This window comes from Rana temporaria, chromosome 4 (genome assembly GCF_905171775.1).
Source record: "Rana temporaria chromosome 4, aRanTem1.1, whole genome shotgun sequence".
Taxonomy (NCBI): Eukaryota; Metazoa; Chordata; class Amphibia; order Anura; family Ranidae; genus Rana; species Rana temporaria.
Window position 1 is genome coordinate 209511089 of NC_053492.1, and position 21971 is coordinate 209533059.

Here is a 21971-nt window from a genome sequence, read left to right on the forward strand (position 1 = left end):
GGGTTGCTCGTTTTATTTTTGTAATTTGTTTCTTATGGAAGTTTGTATGGATCATGAAAACTGCATTCATTTACTGACTGCTGTTGAAGAGATGGAAAAAAAAAACAGATATAGTAACCATAAAAATGACAGATCTGTCATTCACGTGCTTCCTGTAAAGGCAGTTATGTTATGATTTCACACAAATGTTTCCACATGGGCCTTAATAATTAAGGTCTAAGGTTAATTGCTGATACTTGAAGTATTTCAAAGCAAAATTTTCCAGGTGTTTGTTGAGAACAATGCTTGAAAATTTACCAAGTAGTGATGCAAGTATGTACTATTATCTTGTCAAGGGACTGCATAGTAAGAACATAACAAGCATGTTTTGCACAGCCAGTAAACGGCTAAAGTAAAGTATATACAGTATATAATCCGTACATGATATTATTAACAGCTACCAAAAAAAAAAAAGATGTGAAAAATAAGATGTTGTTTGTGGTAGGCTGTTTATAGTTCTATTCTACAGTACATATTTATATATATTTCCAAGATATCGGAAAATAAGATGACAGAGTAATAACTCTCTCTCTCTGATGTGTTAATAACCCTGTGATGTGTTAAAAAACATTGTCATACTGCACAGTTTTTGTTTTTGTGATTTTCAGGAAAAATATCAGTATTGCCTATTTTTTATTCACATTAGAAAAGTTAACAAATTTGGGGAATTTAATTTGGACTGAATATTAAAACCCTTTCTCAGGATGTCCCACGTGCCCCAGAACATAGGATTATGTGGCATTTTCATTTGACTTAAAAATCCACAACTGCTGTTTGGTATTGTTGGAGCACTGGCTATGTTGACTGCATCCAAAGATGAGTTTACATACCATAGAAGTATGTGTGTACGGTGGATTTTTCTGTGATTAGAAACACAAATGTCAGATTTCAAAGATTCTTCAGCTAAAGATTTTTCTTTACTAGAGCAGAGATTGGCAGCACGTGCAGTGAAAGAGGTGGTTATTGCCTTTCTCCTTTACAGAGTACTTTTTATTGCAAACATTGGCCCAGATTCAGGTACGCACTGATACGGCGGCGCAGCGTATCGTTTTTACGCTACGCCTCCATAAATTACTGGAGCTACGCTTAAAGGGGTTGTAAAGACAAAAATATTTTCCTCTTAAATTAAAGTCTGACAGAAGCTGATAAAGTAAAAAGTAGGGGTGCAACGGATCAAAAAACTCACGGTTCGGATCGTTCCTCGGATCAGGAGTCACGGATCGGATCATTTTTCGGATCAGCAAAAAAAAAATTGCAGCCTCACTGTGCCTCAAATTGCCGCCTCACTGTGCTCCAAATTGCCGCCTCCCTGTGCCTCAAATTGCCGCCTCCCTGTGCCTCAAATTGCCGCCTCCCTGTGCCTCAAATTGCCGCCTCACTGTGCCCCAAATTGCCGCCTCACTGTGCCCCAAATTGCCGCCTCACTGTGCCCCAAATTGCCACCTCGCCAGGGTGGAAGAAGTGAGAGGGCAGCCAGCAGGGCTGGATTTCCTTTCCCTGCCACCCCAAGGCCAGGTTTTGCAATGCACCCCCTCCCCACCAACCTAACCACCCCCCCGGAGAATAGCAGTTGGATGGCAGGGGCGGCATGGTTAGTTCAAATATTTTTTGTTTCTTCTTTTTTTTTTTATTACATTATCATTTTTTTTTGTAGCTTGTCGTTTTTACTTTTTTAATTTTTGTATAATTTTCTTATTTTTAATATTATTTTTCTTCTTCTTTACTTTTTAATTACTTATTTTTTTATTAATTGAATTATTGTTTCTTCTTTTTTTTTACATTTAACTTTATTGCTATCACACAAGAGAAAACAATTCTCTGTGTCATAGCAATTGAAGGTGACAGGTTCTCTTTGTTAACCCTGTCAGCTCCAAAAACAGTCCTCACAGTTGAGATAAGAAGAGCACAGCTCACCCATCTCACTGTGTGCTATTTGCAGCAAGGACAGGAGACTCGTCAGCTGGGGGAGGAGGAACGAACGGACGGAAGGCAGCTGGGGGGGGAACGGACGGACGGCAGCTGGGGGGAACGGACGGACAACAGCTGGAGAAGGGGGGGAACGGACGGACGGCAGCTGGAGGGGGGGAACGGACGGCAGCTGGAGGGGGGGGAACGGACGGACGGCAGCTGGAGGGGGGGGGGGGGGGGTTATCAGAGCCAGCAGGGAGAAGTGTGGGGGGAACGGATGGCAGGCAGCAGCACATTGTCTCTGCTAGAAACCAACTGAACTCACCGCCGTCTCCACTCCTGCTCGTACACAGCCCCACCTCCTCCTAAGCCCACGCTGTAATAGACAAAACACATCAGCGCATTGGACACGCATTCTGTCTATCACAGCGTGGTTAGGAGCAGGCGGGGCTGTGTGCAAACAGCGGAGACAATTTCAATGTGTTTTTTTACCGCTTTGCTCTGCAGTCCCGCGGCACGCCACGGATCACGTGTGTGCCGATCCGAAGTCATTGATCCGTGCGGATCACGGATCAATGACGATCCGTTACACCCCTAGTAAAAAGTAATGTGTTGCATTATAACTAGTTTGATACCTGTTGAAATCGAGCTGTTTTATTCACCTCCGTCACTCCTGAATCATTATTCTCACTGACTTCCTGGTTTGCGGTGCGCATTCATTCTTGCTACATCACGGCCTAATGGGAACTACAGTTCCCATTAGGCTTAGCCTCCATGCTTGTGAGGGATAAGAGAGCATCTTCACGCAGGGCTGTAGTCATAGGGAGGGGGTGAGCACATTCTGCTTTCCACCATGCAAAACGGCTCAGATGCTGGTGGAAAGCAAGAAGAGGAGTGACAGGAAATGGCATTTTCAAACCTGGATTATTGTATTTTGGAGGTCAAAAGGAAAAACGAGGTAAGTGATATTTAAATGCTCTAGCTTACAGCAATCAATTGATCTAATAAAAAACGAACCTTTAGTGTTCCTTTAATTCACGAAGCATTTGCTCCGTAATTTGCGGCGGCGTATCGTAAAAGGGGCCGGCATAAGCGCGTGTAATTTTAATGATCCTGTAGGGGGCGTGGATCATTTAAATTAGGCGCGTTCCAGCGCCGAACGTACTGCGCATGCTCCGTCGGGAAAATTTCCAGACGTGCATTGCGGTAAAAGACGTCGCAAGGACAACATTGGCTTCGACGGCAACGTAAATAGCGTCCAGCGCCATTCACGAACGAGTTGCGCAAACGATGCAAAATTTGAAAATCGCGACGCGGGAACGACATCCATACTTACCATTGGCTGCGCCTCCTAATAGCAGGAGCAGCCTTACGGCGAAAACGACGTAGAAAACGAGCGCCGGCCGCGCATACGTTTGTGAATCGGCGTGAGTATGCAATTTGCATACTCTACACTGACAACTACAGTTGCGCCACCTAGCGGCCAGCGTCAGAATGCACCCTAAGATACGACGGCATAAGAGCCTTTCTGAATATAGAAAGTAGATACGCCGGCGCTACTTAGCAATTACGCTGCATATCTATGGATACGCAGGCGTAATTGCTTTCTGAATCTACCCCATTGCTTTTAGTGACATATTTGCTTTTAGAATACCTACCACGGGGTAACCATAACACATCTGCCTTGGCTCACTACAGAGAGCAATGTTGATGTTTTAGTGGCAGTGCCGCACTCTGTAACATTGAGGACCACACACTGCCACGGCAGGACAGAAAGCAAGAGGACCTAAAGATGTCATTAGAGTGGCCAGAGGAACCCAGGGAGAAATGTATGTATTAAGGGGGGGGGGGGGGATGCAAGAGGAGGGTTCATAGAATTGGGGGGGGGGGGCTTTAAAAAAGGCATCACAATATGGCAGACCACGTAACAGTCCTATCCAGACTTTAGCCTCACCAAATACATGCCTGAGTGTGCTTAAAAGAAAACTGGATGTAGTTTCCTATCTACTTCTGATCCTAACAGATGCAAACAAATCCTGACCAAAAATTAAGCTCCTATTGCAGTAGATGCTGTTAACTCAGGCCTCGTACACATGACCGAGAATCTCATCGTAAAAGAAATGTCGTTTTCCTCAACGAGTTTCTTGTCAGGCTTGTCGAGAATCTTGACAAGCTTTCTTTGCATACACACTGTCAAGACAATATCTTGTCGTTCTCAAACGCGGTGACGTGCAACACGTACGACGGCACTATTTTGTCAAGGAAAACGGTCGTGTGTACGAGGCCACAGACTTGTGAGAAAAGCAGTCTTGCAGATTTCCGTTGGCTTTTTTTTACCCAAACCCCGCACAGAATGCCCACAGGATGTTAATGTGCATTGTGGTAAAATAGGCAGTTCATTGTAAATTGACTGTTGCACTGCAACACTGGTTTTTAATGAACCTGCACCTTTTACTTTTTTCACTGAAACACATCTTAATGGCATTCAAAATTAATGGCATCAGCAGTGTATCTTGGCTTGGGCATTACCACGTGATTTACAAAATAACATTTAAATACATTTTATATATTGTTTTTTCTCTGCAAAATACAGTTGCAAGTGCTCTGTTTTATGGAAAGGTAAAATTAAGTGTATATTGCAGAAACGTATTATTTCTTGGTAATAGAATTTTTTTTTCTTTCAGCTCTGTATACATGAAACAGATTACTTTATGACACAGCTGAATGAACAACTCGTGTAGGAGTTGTCATTATCTACCATCTATTCTGCCTTATCTGTGTGCATTAGTGGGAAGTAGAATATTTGCCATCCTTTATATTGTGAACTGCTGTTCATTAGAATGCCAGTTTTTGTTTGCAAAACACCAGGGTTGGCATTTGCCTTCCAATAGCTAAATAATTTATTGTTAATAAGAAATTATAACGTTTATTTTAAAAGACAATACATGCATCATACACGTAACCATAATGGTAGAACTGAAAACATCCCAACCTACAATATATGTTGGAATAATAAAAAGAAGGAAAAAAAGTGGCACATGCTTAGAAATTCATGCATAACCGAGTGTTCTTTTTTTAAATGAATGTCTTTAATGAGTAACCTATATTTAAAGGAATATGAGATCTGCCTTTAATGACCTCCTTCTAAAAATTACAAAGAATCCAGGAGCATGATATATAGCAGCTTATCAGTCCTTTGTTTTTTTTATTTCTCACCAGATTAGCCTGCCAATAAAACACTTGTTCCAGGGTGACACCAGTCACTCTCTCTACCCATAACATATGAAGAATGTGTTCTATAGTTCACAGAGATGGAAGGGAAATTTTTGTACAGGATCAACCGTTATTTTTTTATTCAAACTGGTACAAAGACTAAAATAAAACACTCTTAACAACTTCCATACCAGGCACTTACGCACCTTCCTGCCCAAGCCAATTTTCAGCTTTCAGCGCTGTCGCACTTTGAATGACAATTGTGCGGTCATGCTACACTGTACCCAAACAATTTTTTTTATAATTTTGTTCCCACAAATACAGATTTCTTTTGGTGGTATTTGATCACCTCTGCGGTTTTTATTTTTTGCGCAACAACTAAAAAAAGACAGAAAATTTTGAAAAAAATAAAGCTTTTATTTTTTCCTGTTAATTTTTTTTGTAAATAAGTAAGTTTTCTTCTTCAATTACGGGTTGATATGGCGTCACTGATGGGCACCGATGAGGTGTCACTGATGGGCACCGATGAGGTGTCACTGATGGGCACCGATGAGGTGTCACTGATGGGCACCGATGAGGTGTCACTGATGGGCACTGATAGGCGGCGCTGGTATGCGACACTGATGGGCACTCCTAGGCAGCACTGATGGGCACTCAAAGGCGGCACAGATGGGCACTCATGGGCGGCACTTATGGGTAGCACTGATGAGTACTTATGGGTGGCACAGATGGGCACTGATAGGTGGGCACTGGGCATGGATGGACACTGAGGGGTGGCACTGATGGCATTGCTGGGCATCACTTGTTTATTTACTATTTTTTGACAGTCAGTGCCCATGTTGCCAGTCAGTGCCCATTTGTGGGCACTGATTGACATCTATTGTGCTTTTTTTTTTACATGTCGATGGCCATGGGAGATGTACCTGGCCATTCACATGTTGCTCCCTTCCCTGGTGGTCCTGGCGGCTTCCCTGGTGGTCCAGTGTGGGCATTCGAGGGGGGGCTGCGCGCGCCGGCATGTTATCCTGCTGGATGTCAATAGACGTCCAGTCAGGATAACCCAACCACTTCCTAGACGTCAATTTACTATTGACCGGGCGGGAAGTGGTTAATGGTACATTTAACAGACCAAAAGGATCAAATAAAATACTTAAATGTTTAGTGTTTGTATACAGTACACTTTGTCACCAACTAGTCAACCAGCAGTCAAAGTGGCAGTTTACACAGTTTTAGTGGTACAAATTTCCATTGCAAAGAATTTGTCACAATGGTTGGAAAGGCTTAAGTTTTTTTTACCTTTGTGCAATTAGGTTTTTTACCTTTTGTGTGTAGCAGCCCCCCCCCCCCCCAGCTTACTTACCCAAGCCCTATCTTGATCTAGCGATGTGCACAAGCGCAGCAGCTCTCTGGGGTTTTGCCTCCCCATTGGCTAAAACAGCAGTGGGACATTGGCTCACTGGCTTTGATTGACAGTAGCAAGAACCAATGAGGGGAAGGGCTGTGCAGCGCTGTGTGTCTAAATAGACAATGTAGCGGCTCAGGATTGAACCTGCTCAGGTCCCCCCATAGCAAGCCACTTGCTATTGGGGCACTCGGCAGTCGGGAGGGGTCAGGAGCGCCAACAAGACCCAGGAAGAGGAGAGAGCAGGTAAGCATGACATGTTTTATTAAAAAAAACATGGCCTTTAATGTCACTTTAATGCTAAACTCCAACCACCTACAGTATACTCACCTTTGCCACGTTCCCTCTCTGCCCTGTTCGTCCAAAATACCCAGCTAGTTAGTTTTTGATTTTGAGGGAGAAATAAACCACTCCCAGGATGTATTGCTTAGGCCTGAGTGTCCAAACACCAGATTTGAACACTGTCACGTGGAGAAGGGGAACATGCTATTTACTTTGTGTACACTACAACACTGACCTACACAGAGATTCAACAGGGTTTAGACTAATGGCTCTAATGGATGAACGGAGCCACAGAGGAGAAATAGAACTGAGAATATCAGTGGTGGGGGTAAACTTTCAGGAGAATCTACCCTAAGCTGACAAATGAAAGATTCCCTTAGAAAGGAAATTGGTTACTTCCAAACAATCAGATCACTTTTCCATCTAACATAAACATGTACAGTAAATCCTGGCTTATCTCTCCATGGTGCTAGCTTAATGCCTCTTAATTAGGAGAAGAGAATGGGTAGTCGGCAAAAATGTTCCAACAGTGAAAAAATCTTATTTACTGTGTGTAAATGTATACATTTTAGAAGGTTTCTTTACTAGAAGGTCATGTGCATTGAAATGTTCAATTGTTTTTACAAAGTGCTTATCTTAAAACAGCGTGGTAGGAGAATGCAGCTAAATGAACTAAAAGATTTAACTAATTTACCCTCTACTGTTCTCCATAAAAGATCTACAGCTTGAAGCACGTATATGCTATTTTCATGAGACGCGCTGCTAAAACTCTCTTGTTCTTTCTCAAAAGCAGACACTGACAATATTTTCTGATTACTTCAGTAGCCTACAACATACATAATAAAATTGTAAAAATGTATCTGTGTTTTTGAGTTGTTTTTTCAGTTATCAGTGGCTCTACATGTCTGAAAATTCAACCTCGCCAACATAAATAACATTGTCATCTTTCTACTAATGCCTCTTCTTTTGGCTAATAAAATGACATTACTGTTTTCCAAGAATTTTGTTTGTTGAGACGTTCCAATCCAATGTGTATAACTTGCAGTATCTTTGTTTTTGCTTTGCAGGGCAGCAGCATGTGTCGGTGACCAGTTTGCTTGTTTGTCATGGTCTACTAATGGTCGGTACGAACCATGGTGTTATTGTAGCATTCCCAGTCCCTCGCCTGCAAGGAATTCCAAAAGTAACTGGTAAGTTCTGTGTACAAATACATAAAATATTGTGTAATATACTTGTTTGGCTTTGCTTTAGTATTGTAGAAAATACAGTTTTCAAGATTGCAAGGAATAATCAAACAGGCAGATCTTTGCAAATTTGCAAAGGAATAATCAAACAGAAACAATGGAAAACAAGTTCTACAAAGCTCGCATAAAAATGTGGAAATTCTGAAGCCAGGAGAAGAAAACATTGTTTTCCCTAATTATTTTTTTTTTTTTTTTTTTGGAAAAAAAATCGAAATTTTCTGAAAAAAAAAAAATCCATATGGAGTAATATTACAAATTGAAAATCACTGTAACCGTGACATGCAGTGTATGAACAAATAATAATATGCTTGAAATAAAAGGAAAGCTTCTTCATTAAAGTGGAAGTAAGCTTCCGTCTTTTGCTTTTATAATAAGGCTTACCTATATGTAATGTAAATATCTCCTAAACATGCACCGCTTAGGAGATATTTAGTGTACAGCCAGTAACATCACTGGTGCATACGCTCTGAAGGAACGGCCACCTATACAAACCCGGAAGCAAGACGGGTGAAGAGAAGAGCACTTGCAGAGCTGACATCTGACATCTCGGTCCTGGAAGGGCTTTGTTTTAACACCTTTGGGCTGAATTAGAGCAGAGACTTACCTTTAATGCCTGACCTCACAATTGCACTTCTGGAAGAATGGTCAAACCTTCCCATAGACACAATCCTAAACCATGTGGACAGCCGTCCCAGAAGGGTTGAAGCTGTTATAGCTGCAAAGGGTGGGCCAACTCAGTATTAAACCCTACGGACGAAGACTGGGATGCCATTAAAGTTCATGTGCATGTAAAGCCTACTGCATTCCCAATACTTTTGGCAATGTAGCTTTATAGATGGGTCTTGCTAAAAAGTGTGCATAAAACACAGGGCGACCAACGCTGTGAATGCCAGTGTAGCAGTGTACCAACGTCCCGATAATATGTAACTAGGAATAGAGCTGGGCTAATGAGATGGACTTTAGACGGTACAAGTGAATATAGTAAAAATACTATGGGTATATTTATTTATAAAAGTAGAAAATTTACAGAACAAGAAATTATTTATAGAACTTCGTGAACATGATACTATAATATCGGCATATTATTCACAGTACATACATAGGAGAGATTTCATAAAAGTTAATACTAATGCATGTATGTTAAAGGAACAGAAATCATACAGCACCAGAAATTATATAAAAACTTTTAGATCCTTAGGACTGCGTTGAATATGCGGAGTGATGAGGGTTGCTTTTACTCGCTTTTACTCAACATGTTTCACGTTGAAAAAACGCTTCATCAGGAGCATAACGGTCTAATAGTACATAGGATATGACACGAACAAGAAAACATCAAAATACATATCAGTTGGTACAAACGTTTAAGCATAACAATACAATAACAGAACAAATGTGTGGAAAAATAAAAACGGCTGAAAAAATTACTGGTAACATGTAGTAGACCAGAGGACCCCCTCCAATAGAGGTAATAAGGAGCACCCAGAAAGATAAGAGTGAAGAAGAGAATTATATATAGAAGAATAGAAATAGTGAAAATAGAATTAGTATGTAACTTACAAATACGATAAGTCTCCGCAGGAATGTGTGAAACAAACCATCGAGAATAGTCAAATGGCATATATAGTGATGTTACCTGGCCTAAAAACATTGCCCTAATGACATAAGGCTATTGCGATTGATAATGAAGTAGGAAACGGATTTAGGGGGGGGGGTTGAGGGGGTAAAAAACAGAGAGGACAAAAAGTATGAAACCAGGAATGGAAGAGAAAAAAAAAAGGGAGGTTGAAATGGAGTATAAGGCCTCGTACACACGGACGGACTGTCCGCTGAAAACGGTCCGCCGGACCGTTTTCAGCGGACATGTCCGCTCGGAGATTTCTGTCTGATGGTTGTACACACCACCAGACAGAAATCTGCGCGGACACGATACGTGGTGACGTGGCCACGTCGTCGCCGCGACGTGCGCGGCCCTGGAAGGTCAAGGTTTCCGCGCATGCGTCGAATCACTTCGATGCATGCAAGGGCTTTCGGCCGAGCGGACATGTACGGTGAGTCTGTACAGATGACCTAACATGTCTGACGGACAGGCTTCCAGCGGACATGTTTCTTAGCATGCTAAGAAACATTTGTCCGCTGGAAACCTGTCCAGTCCGCCGGAAAATTGTCCGGTCGGACGTACAGACGAACGAACATGTCCGCTGAAACTGGTCTGCGGACCAGTTTCAGCAGACATGTTTGGTCGTGTGTACGGGACCTTAGAGGCATCAAGCTTACAAGAAGATAAGGTCATAGCAATTATTGATGAATGAGGAAAAATTGAAAGGTGGCTCACCAGGATATATGCTTGTAAAAAGCTTTGGGCTAGCGCACAAAAATATAAAGGTAAAAAACAGTTTGTCAGGCGACAACAAATACTCCAAAAGGGGTCCCAATAACGAATCCGGAATGGGTAGCCAATGAATCTGGATAGCTTGTAGGCTGAGGGGTAATATAGAGAGAAGATCCACATGTAAAGGATAGCATAAATGACCCAGCCTAACCCTTAAGTTCATAAAATAAGGTAATAAGAAAAAAGGGGGGGGCCCGAGAGGCCCATGCGATGGTAAGAAATATATTATGAGGGCTATGCAAAAGGCCAGGAAGTCAAAAATGGTAAAAGAGGATCTGGAAAAATGAAGTTTGAAAAGTATAAATTACCTTAATATCCAGCAGGGCATGGAAAACCGGTCCGAACGGGAGCCAACAGGAGTGTATGGTGTCAGTGTCGCACCAGACATGTGCAGCAATGAAGCCATGGCAGCAGCCATCTTAAAAAGGCAACGCCACCGGAAATAGATCGACTTAACCCGGAAGTGACGCAATTGCTTCAAACGCACGCGCACACACACGCATGCACAATAGGCACATAACAAAAAAAAAAAAACAAGGAAGGAGAATAGGGTGCCCCGGGGGACCATGGTAAATACCACATGCAGGCAGCAACAAAGCAGTAGCAGAGATAGTTAAAACGCCCTAAATCATAATTTGTATTAAAAATCTCACCATAGAGAGTGAGACTGACATAGAAGATGGTTGTACACATACACAGCTATCAGGGAATCATAAGAAAGAAAATTGTCTGTGTTAACAAAACACAGAAAAAACACTAATACAGTAGCACAATAAACATTATATAACAATACATTTTTATTATATGAAAAATAAAATGAAAAATAAAAATATATAACTATACATATACAACAGAGCAGTTCGTTATTTATGACACTACAGTATCTCGAGACAGACATAAACTCAGACTAGTAAGTAAAAAGTGATATGACTGGGTAAGTTCCCAAGATCGACAGTGTTAACATATAAGTGAAACAAATATATATTATTATAGTGCAAATGCCAATAACTATTGACAAGTAGGTGCTCAAAATAGTGAGCTTGTGTGGTGAGTGAAGCAAAAGGATAATCATAGTGAAGGAGAAGACAATAATAATGTAGCTTTATCTCGTTAAGCATAAGGAATGCTATTTTTAAATTTAGTTTAAATTTAACCACTTAAAGCGGATCTCCACTCTAAAGTGGAGTCCCGCTGATCGGAACCCTCCCCCCCTCCGGTGTCACATTTGACACCTTTCAGGGGGGAGGGGGGTGCAGATACCTGTCTACAGACAGGTATTTGCACCCACTTCCGGCCCTACGATACGGGCAAAGGACGGGTTTTTTTTTCCCCTTCCCGTCCGTCCCCCGTTGTATGCTGGGAACACTCGGCTCCCAGCACACAGCGGGAGCCAATCGGCGGGCGCAGCGCGACTCGCGCATGCGCCGTAGGGAACCGGGCAGTGAAGCCGGAGCGCTTCACTTCCTGGTTCCCTCACCGTGGATGGAGGGGGGAGCAGCAGGGTGACGAGCGATCGGCTCGTCATCTGCTGCGATCACCGCTGGACTCCAGGACAGGTAAGTGTCCTTATATTAAAAGTCAGCAGCTGCAGTATTTGTAGCTGCTGGCTTTTAATATATTTGTTTAGTGGCACATCCGCTTTAAGGACCGCCTAACGCCAATATACGTCGGCAGAATGGCAGGGCTGTGCACAAGCACGGTCACAGGAGCTGAAGAACGGGGAAGTGGTGTGATATAGGGAACAAGATCAATGACGTCACACGTCCAGCCCCACCCCTACAGTTAGAAACACATATGAGGTCACACTTAACCACTTCAGCGCCCCCTAGTGGTTAACTCCCAAACTGCAATTGTCATTTTCACAGTAAACAATGCATTTTTATAGCATTTTTTGCTGTGAAAATGACAATGGTCCCAAAAATGTGTCAAAATTGTCCGATGTGTCCGCCATAATGTCGCAGTCACGAAAAAAATCGCTGATCGCCGCTATTAGTAGTTAAAAAAAAATATTAATAAAAATACAATAAAACTATCCCCTATTTTGTAAACGCTATAAATTTTGCGCAAACCAATGGATAAACGCTTATTGCATTTTTTTTTTTTACCAATAATAGGTAGAAGAATATGTATCGGCCTAAACTGAGGAAAAAAAACGTATTTATATATTTTTGGGGGATATTTATTATAGCAAAAAGTAAAAAATATTGAATTTTTTTCAAAATTGTCGCTCTATTTATTTATAGCGCAAAAAATAAAAACCACAGAGGTTATCAAATACCAACCAAAGAAAGCTCTATTTGGGGGGGAAAAAGGACACCAATTTTTGTTTGGGAGCCACATTGCACGACCGCGCAATTGTCAGTTAAAGTGGCGCCGAATCGCAAAAAGGGGCCTGGTCCTTTACCTGCATATTGGTCCAGGTCTTAAGTGGTTAAAGGAAAATGGCATAATAATGGAATATTAGGTTTTCTATTCGAAATTGTTTATTCTAACAGCTTCCTTTGTTTCCGTACAGTATTTATTTTTGGATATTTCAGAATTGTTTTCTTCTTGTTTTTTTGAAATATTTAAAATGTAATGAAATACAATTTAATACCGTGAGGTCAAAGCTCCTGACCTGCATACTTTTTCAGAGTCAATGACTAAAAATGTTGGTGATATGTAATATTGAAAAGTTGAAGCCTTTAAATGAATCTGTATATCTGATGCATTAGCTTCCCAACTGTCAGTCACTCTTCATCCTGTACACTACATGTTTTTCTACATGTGGTCAGATTGCTTGCAATAATAGGTAAAAGAGTACCCCTAGGACAGGGGTAGGCAATCTGGGGCACTCCAGCTGTTGGGGAACTACATTTCCCATGAGGCGTTGCAGAATTGGCAGTTACAATTACTCCCAGAGGCATGATGGGACTTGGAAGTTCTGCAATAGCTGGAGGGCCGCAGGTTGCCTACCTCTGCCCTAGGAGCTGACTTATAAAAGTTGCATCAAAACAATTCAACAACCAACCAATTTTAGACTTTGTTTTCTCAATACAGGTTCTGCGAATACCTAATTAATGTGAACTGTTTCTCCTTTATTCTCCCAATACTTAGGCAATGTTAAAGGGATTATATATATATATATATATATATATATATATATATATATATATATTTACCAGATTTTGGTAAATCCAAACCCCAATGTGTCAAGTGAAATACCTTACAACATGCAATCAGATCAATTATTTTAGTGAACTGACCTCAGTGTACTAAAATATGATCTACAATTTCATAATCAAGCTCTCTGTCCTTTCAAATGTTAACAGGAACCCTCTATCCTTCTATACAAGTTAAACTTCTATTTAAATGAAATGTGGTAACTTTACAAGTTTACAAGAGCCCTAAGCCTTGTCATGTTGCCAGGTCCAGAGAGGCGAGATGCTGCACACCATAGAAATGACACACCACTAGCGAGAAGCTGTAGTCTAGGTACCAGAGTGTTGAGATGTTTCCAAAGGCAGGTCTCATGTTATTGCAGAGAGCGGGGCCATGTTTCCATGACCAGAAAGACAATGGATGGGGTCATGCTTCTAGAAATACTGTTCTAACCCTTGTCCACTTCACTGTGTTTTTCATTGATGACTTTTCATTTCCCCTCACTTCTTTCCTATGTGACGCAAGTAAAATATATAGGGGAGAGGGGAGATTTCTCCCCAACAGGGGTACAGACGGCAATAAAAATTTCTAACTCTTACTTTCTCCATCCAAAACATAAAAAAGGGAAGATTTGAGTACACTTCTATTTAAATTGATAAAATAAAGTAGAGTGGATGGTGTCATTAGTAGGCGGGTTCTGTGAATACTGATTAATTCACACATCTATACCAAACATTGATTTTTGATTGTGAAGCTCTGAAACAGGCTCATTGTTTATCTTGAGAGCAGCTAGCAGATAACCCTGGCAAGTTCATGCACTCTCTTGCTAAATTCTTTATTTTTCTTGCTGCTCAGAACATCACAAACCTGATGATCTTGCTAGTTTAACACCATGTCATTGTTTTGTTTTTCTCTATTTCAGCTCAGTCAAGCTGCTTTTATTTTTTTTGATAAATTTGTCTTTTTAAGCATCTTATTTTTAACTCCAGTTTAAATGACAAAGAGCACAAAATAAGCTCTATAGTGTCCTAAAAGTGTATTTCTACCCAAAACATTTTTTTTTGTATTGTATGGTAAAAATGACATTGCTGTCTGTATGCTCACTAGAGAGATTTACCCTAAGTGGAAATTTCCCTTTATATAAAAGAGATTTCCTCTTCCTGTTCTCGGAGAGTGAAGAGAAATCTCTTCAGCTGTACATGCCAAAAACATTTAAACATTTTCTAATGTGTCCCAAAAAAAAAAGTGCACCTGACCTTAACTACTTCAGTCCGGGGCCATAGTAAAAAGACGGCCTCAGGTGGCTCTATAAATCCGGGAGGCCGTCTTTTTACGGCTTTGGGTCCTCCGGCCACTGGGGGGCGGGCGCGCACCCGGCGCATCACCGCAATGCCGATGCGTGTGCCTGGCGGCCGCGATGTCCGCCGGGTACCCGCGATCGCCAGTTTTAGAGCAGGGACGTGTAGCTCTGTGTGTAAACACAGAGCTCCACATCCTGTCAGGGAGAGGAGACTGATGCTGTGTCCCTTGTACATAGGGACACAGCATCGGTCACCTCCCCCAGTCAGTACCCTCCCCCCACAGTAAGAATCACTCCCAGGATCCACATTTAACCCCTTCCTCGCCCCCTAGTGTTAACCCCTTCCCTGCCAGTCACATTTATACAGTAATCAGTGCGTTTTTATAGCACTGTTCGCTGTATTAATGTGAATGGTCCCAATGTGTCAAAAGTGTCCGATGTAACCGTCCTGACAAAATTCACAGATCAATGTATTGCTAGTAAAAAAAAAAAAAAAAATGTCAGAATTCTATCCCCTATTTTGTAGCCACTATAACTTTTGCGCAAACCAATCACTATACGCTTATTGCGTTTTTTTTATATTTTTTTTTACCAAAAATATGTAGAATACATATCGGCCTAAATTGGAAAAAAAATAGTTTTTTTTTTTTTTAATTAGATATTTATTATAGCAAAAAGTAAAAAATATTGTGTTTTTTTTTTTTTAAATGTACGCTCTTTTTTTGTTTATAGCGCAAAAAATAAACACTGCAGAGGTGATCAAATACCACCAAAAGAAAGCTCTATTTGTGGGGAAAAAAAGGATGTCAATTTTGTTTGGGAGGCACGTCGCACGACCGCGCAATTTTGATTTAAAGCGACGCACTTCTTAAAGCTGAAATTTTGCCTGGGCAGGAAGGGGGGTATATGTGCCCAGTAAGAAAGTGGTTAACTTCCCTAGTAATTCCTTAAAAATAAAAAGTACCAGTAGCAGAGGAGACTCTATCCAGGAACCCTGTTACTCTGAATGGGAATAATATCGTTTTACCTCAAAAAGGCAGTATAGGGTATTTAAATGTTTTCACACAAAATTCACACAACTTTCCCCCAACATTGACACATTTTTCTAACTTGATCTTGAAAGGTTTTCAAAATATTAATACACATTGATAAATACAGGTGAAACTCGAAAAATTTGAATATCGTGCAAAAGTTCATTTATTTCACTAATGCAACTTAGAAGGTGAAACTAACATATGAGATAGACTCATTACATGCAAAGCACGATAGTTCAAGCTGTGATTTGTCATAGTTGTGATGATTATAGCTTACAGCTCATGAAAACCCCAAATCCACAATCTCAGAAAATTTGAATATTACATGCAATCAATAAAACAAGGATTGTACATAGAACAATATCGGACCTCTGAAAAGTATAAGCATGCATATGTACTCAGTACTTGGTTTAGGCCTCTTTTGCAGCAATTACTGCCTCAATGCACTGTGGCATGGAAGCTATCAGCCTGTGGCACTGCTGAGGTGTTATGGAAGGCCAGGATGCTTCAATAGTGGCCTTCAGATCTTCTACATTGCTCGGTCTCATGTCTCTCATCTTTCTCTTGGCAATGCCCCATAGATTCTCTATGGGGTTTAGGTCAGGCGAGTTTTCTGGCCAATCAAGCACCGTAAACCCACGGACATTGAACCAGGTTTTGGTGCTTTTGGCAGTGTAGGCAGGTACTAAGTCCTGCTGGAAAATAAAGTCAGCATCTTCATAGAGCTCATCTGTGGAAGGAAGCATGAAGTCCTCCAAAATCTCCTGGTAAACAGCTGCGTTGACCCCAGATTTAATGAAGCACAGTGGACCAACACCAGCAGATGACATGGCTCCCCAAATCCACACAGACTGTGGAAACTTCACACTGGACTTCAAGCATCTTGCAGTTTGTGCCTCCCCATTCTCCCTCCATACTCTGGGTACTTGGTTTCCAAATGAGATGCAAAATTTGCTCTCATCAGAAAAGAGGACTTTGGACCACTGAGTAACCGACCAGGTCTGTTTTTCTTTAGCCCAGGTAAGACGCTTCTGGCGTTTGATGTTCAGGAGTGGCTTGACAAGAGGAATACGAAATTTGAAGCCCATGTCCAGGATCCGTCTGTGTGTGGTGGCTCTTGATGCACTAACTCCAGCCTCAGTCCACTCCACTCCCCAACACTTTTTTTTTTTTTCCAAATAGTTTTTATTGAGAATTTTCATGGTACAGAGTATTAACCATAGTACAAAGTTAGCAAACATAACACAACACAACCCAGTGTACATGAGGAGACCGTGGTCACCGTTAGGCGAGTCAAAGGACCTAAATACACACCATTAACACATGTTGAGCTCATCCATAAGAGTCTGAGGCACTAATACTGCGGAGGCACCGAGTGCTCCGCCAGCAGGCGGCATAAGATAGCCTAAAATTACAGAAGATTGTAGACTGGGTGGGTAGAAATAAATAGAAAGATAGCGTATAGGGATTAGAGAAAAGAGAGGAAGGAACAAGGAAGGAAGGAATGGGATGGGTAGCTGTGAGGAATTTTTAAAACTTAATCATACAAATACAGTTGCCTTATGCATATCATTACATAGTCATTACCAATGTGAAGACAATTTGAAATTTACTTTGAGTCAAACCATACTGTCCAGGACTGCCACTGTTTATTGAATTTAACACTCCTCCCCTCTCTGTATGCCAGCATAGCCTCAAAAGTGTAATTGGGTTTGGCAATGTCGAGAACTTCCGAGACATTAAGGACCTTGCTTGATTTCCAATTCCTAGTGATCAGTGACCTAGCGACCAATAAGATATGGGTGACTACAGTCCTAACGTGTTTGGAGAATCCCTCTATACCCAAATTCAACGTCCCCAACACTTTTGAATGACCTTTTCCTAACAATCCTCTCCAGGCTGCGGTCATCCCTGCTGCTTGTGCACCTTTTTCTTCCACACTTTTCCCTTACACATAACTTTCTATTAATGTGCTTTGATACAGCACTTTGGGAACATCCAACTTCTTTTGCAATTACCTTTTGAGGCTTTCCCTCCTTATAGAGGGTGTCAATGATGGTTTTCTGCACAACTGTCAGGTCAGCAGTCTTTGCCATGATTGTGATTCCTACTGAACCAAACTGATAGACCATTTAAAGGCTCAGGAACCCTTTCAGGTGTTATGGCTTAATTAGCTGATTAGAGTAGGATACTTTGAGCCTAGAATATTGCACCTTTTCCCAATATTCAAATTTTCTGAGATTGTGGATTTGGGGTTTTCATGAGCTGTAAGCCATAATCCGTCACAATTATGACAAATCACGGCTTGAACTATGTTGCTTTGCATGTAACGAGCCTATCATATATATTAATTTCAGCTTAGTGAAATAAATGAACTTTTGCACGAAATTCTAATTTTTCGAGTTTCACCTGTATATTAACATGAAGCCAACATTGTATACTATGGGGCAGATCCACAAAGCTATTACGCCGGCGTATCTCTTGTTACGCCGCGTAATTTCAAATTTTGCACGTCGTATTTTTGTTTTGTATCCTCAAAACAAGATACGACGGCATCTCGGCTAGATCCGACAGGCGTACGTCTTAGTACGCAGTCGGATCTAAGCTGCAAATTTTCGGCGGCCGCTAGGTGGCGTTTCCGTCGAATTCCGCGTTGAGTATGCAAATTAGCTAGTTACGGCGATCCACGAACGTACGAGCGGTCATCGCAATTTTTTACGTAGTTTGCATTCGGCTTTTTCTGCCGTATAGTTAAAGCTGCTGTTATGAGGCGTACTCAATGTTAAGTATGGCCGTCCTTCCCGCGTAGAAACTATTTTTTTTTACATTGTTTGCGTAAGTCGTTCGCGAAAAGGGATTTGCGTAGAATGACGTCACCGTCAGAAGCATTGGCTTGTTCCGGGTTAATTTCGAGCATGCGCACTGGGATACCCCCACGGACGGCGCATGCGCAGTTAAAAAAAAACGTTGTTTACGTCGGGTCACGACGTATTTACATAAAACACGCCCCTATTGCATCAATTTGAATCCCGCACCCTTACGCCGCCAAAGATACACTACGCCGCCGTAACTTACTTACTTAATTCTTTGAGGATTCGAAAAAAAAAAGTTACGGCGGCGTAGTGTATCTTAGATACGCTGCGCCCGGCGGAAAATTAAGTGCAGGTACGTGAATCTGCCCCTATATCTATAAAAGCGTTTGAATATGCAAAAGGAATTATTCAGAATGTTTAGGTTTATATAAAATGCATAAGAATAGCTGATCGATGCATGCATGATATTTACAGCTTTTTAAGGCCAATTTTAAGGCCAAAAAAAACTTTTATGATTTGCAGTAAATGTATCTCTGCCATTATAGAAACCTAAAAAATTCCTCTCTGGGTGATCTATGTACATTGCAAGAATTTTAATAAACTTTCGTGCAGATTCCTACCTTTTGTTGTTCTGAAGGAATGGCTGTCTGTCCATGTGAATTTATATGGGAGTGTTTTTATAATTATCAATTAGCTGTTGCACCTGCAGGGTGCTAGTGAGAAAATTGGCATGGTGTGCATCCCTTTTAGATTAGATTTTCCTTTAGGAACATCACTAAAAATTTAATTTTTGTTGCTGGAGATGCCAAAAATCTGACTTGTATCTTAGTGCAGACTTCTGGGAAAATCAGTAAGCCAATCACTCAAGTAGAAAATTACATTTCTTTTTCGTTCATGGATGGACACAGCCTTAATCTTGACTTAGTGGGTATTAGCCTTCCTTTAGGAGTTGACTAGGCAGAAACTTATATATAAAAGGTTAACTTATCATACAGCCTATAGCCCCGCCCAGGGGGCGGGCCCTCTGGGTATAACCCCTCTCTCTGCATCTTGCAGATCAGTTTTTTTCTGCCTAGTTTCAGGAGAAGACATGGCTCCCTTCAGGCCCATGGCTTGAAGGCTGTTTAAAATTCTGGATTTTTTTTTTCCTGCGATCTTCGATCAACTGCCAACTGGGCGACAGGCTGGATCCTAGATCCTTGTATTCTTTCCAGTTTCGGCCATCGAGCGTGTGCCGTCCGTAACTGCGCGCTGGGTTGTCCACGACATGCATGTCGCTCTACGGGTGGCCAGTGAGCTATGCGCTCCAGGGCTTGCATAAAGACCGGTCTACAGGGCTGAGTCGCAGTAGCCTGGCCGACAGTCATCTCCGTTACCATGCGGAAGATGCACTGTCCAGGATGCTCCAGCATAAAACCACAGGAGGGTAAGTACTACTACCTTGCTTCGGCAAGAAAACAGAGCTGGGCATCCCTGGAGAGGTGAGTAAAGGGCTCTATATTTCCCTTCTCCCCTCCTTCCCCTTCCCTCCTCCCTAGACTGCTGAGGTGGGGGTTGCTCTGGGGAGCTCCACCTGAGAACCAATATAAAGTATAAGTGCATAGATATTGCTTACTTGTGTCCATGTTGTCAGCTGCTGCTTCCCTCATTCAATGTAAAGAGCTGCATAAGAGATTCTGCTGCTGTGTGTCTGGCGACCATTTTTTCTGTGACCATGCTGGATTGTTTGTATACCTGGCAGCCCTTTTCTTGTAGCCACTGTTGGCCTCTACTCAGAGCTCGGCGGCCATACTTCTGGGGTCTATATGCACTACGGCGGCCATTTTCTTGTAGCCGCCCAGCGCTGGCGCCCAAGGGGGGCTGTACCGCGTCACCCGGCCGCTCAGCGGCCTGCATGGTGCGCCCAGGAGGGTGAGTTGTCCACCTTGCTTGGAATCCCTGTGTCAAGTGTGTGGGTAGCATGGCGTCAGAAACAGACGTTTCTTTCCCTGAAACACCTGAGCTGGCAATTGATGCCCCTGTACCCGATGTATCGGTGGATGCTATGTCGGCAATCCTAGATGCCTTCATTGCCAAGGTGGAATCAGCGCGTGGAAGAACGGGGGCTAGAAAGCGCCCCCGCCATCTTCTGAGGACAACTCAGATACGGAGCCAGGTCTAGCTACCATTCAGGACCCTGACTCTGAGGTATCTGACGGTGCAGACCTAGAGCGGCCAGACAGTGAGGATGACTCAGGACCCAGGTCAGCTAGCGAGAAGGCTCTGGTGAATGACCCTTATCACCGCAGTGCGAGATACCCTAAAAATAGAGGGGTCTGTAGAAGCAACAGAAGCGCCGGTCCCCTTTGGGTTCCGTAAGGCGACCCGCACTGCTAAAGTGTTTCCTTGTGTGTCTTATTTAGACAAACTTTTATACAAGGAATGGGACAGACCACAAAAAAAAACTTTTTTGTACCTAAAAACCTAGTGGTACGTTACCCACTGGAGGAGAGTTTCTTAAAGAAATGGACCTCGCCCCCCATAGTGGACCCTCCTGTGTCCAGACTAAACAAGCTTACCACCCTTCCGGTGGAGGGGGCTCCTGCCTTCAAGGACCCGGCGGACAAGAAGGCAGAGTCGATATCCCAAAACCTATATACTGTAGTAGGTTCAGCGGTATGCCCAACCATAGTTGGGGCGCTGGTGTCCCAGACACTCGCAGAGTGGGTAAAGTTACTGCTTAATGGGTTACAAACACATCACGCTTCCACCCACAAGGTAGCCCTAGCGGAACAACTGGTACAGGGCCTAAAATTTGTGTGTGAATCAGCCTTGGACACTTCCTCTGCTGGCCGGAGCCTCTGCTCAGGCTGTGTTGTTACGCCGTCTTTTGTGGTTGAAGAATTCTTCGGCGGACCAGGCTTCCAAGAAGGCCCTAATGGACCTGCCCTTTAAAGGCGATAGACTCTTTGGAGCTTGCCTGGATGACATTATTAAGGATGCCACAGGAGGTAAGGGCACCTTGCCCCCACAGACCTATAAGGGAAAGGAGCCACGTCGGCGACAGGGGCCCTTCTTTACCGCACCAAGCATTTTTTTTCGCCCGCCCAGTGCTGCGGGAAGAAAACCACAGGCCAATAAAACGCCTGCTCAGGGACAGACGTCCCTGGTTTCGCAAACCCAACAATCCCATTAACAAGACCACGGCCGCATGAAGGTGGGGGGAC

At 42.5% G+C, this 21971-nt stretch overlaps 1 protein-coding gene across 1 annotated transcript in view; it reads left to right on the top strand.

Annotated features, from left to right (window-relative positions):
• Positions 1-21971, top strand: part of ARHGEF10 (Rho guanine nucleotide exchange factor 10) — a 212574-nt gene that overhangs the window by 185789 nt on the left and 4814 nt on the right. Inside the window, exon 28 of the mRNA XM_040349804.1 lies at positions 7912-8034. Coding sequence (XP_040205738.1) covers positions 7912-8034 — 123 coding nt within the window. The remainder of the gene's footprint in view (positions 1-7911; positions 8035-21971) is intronic.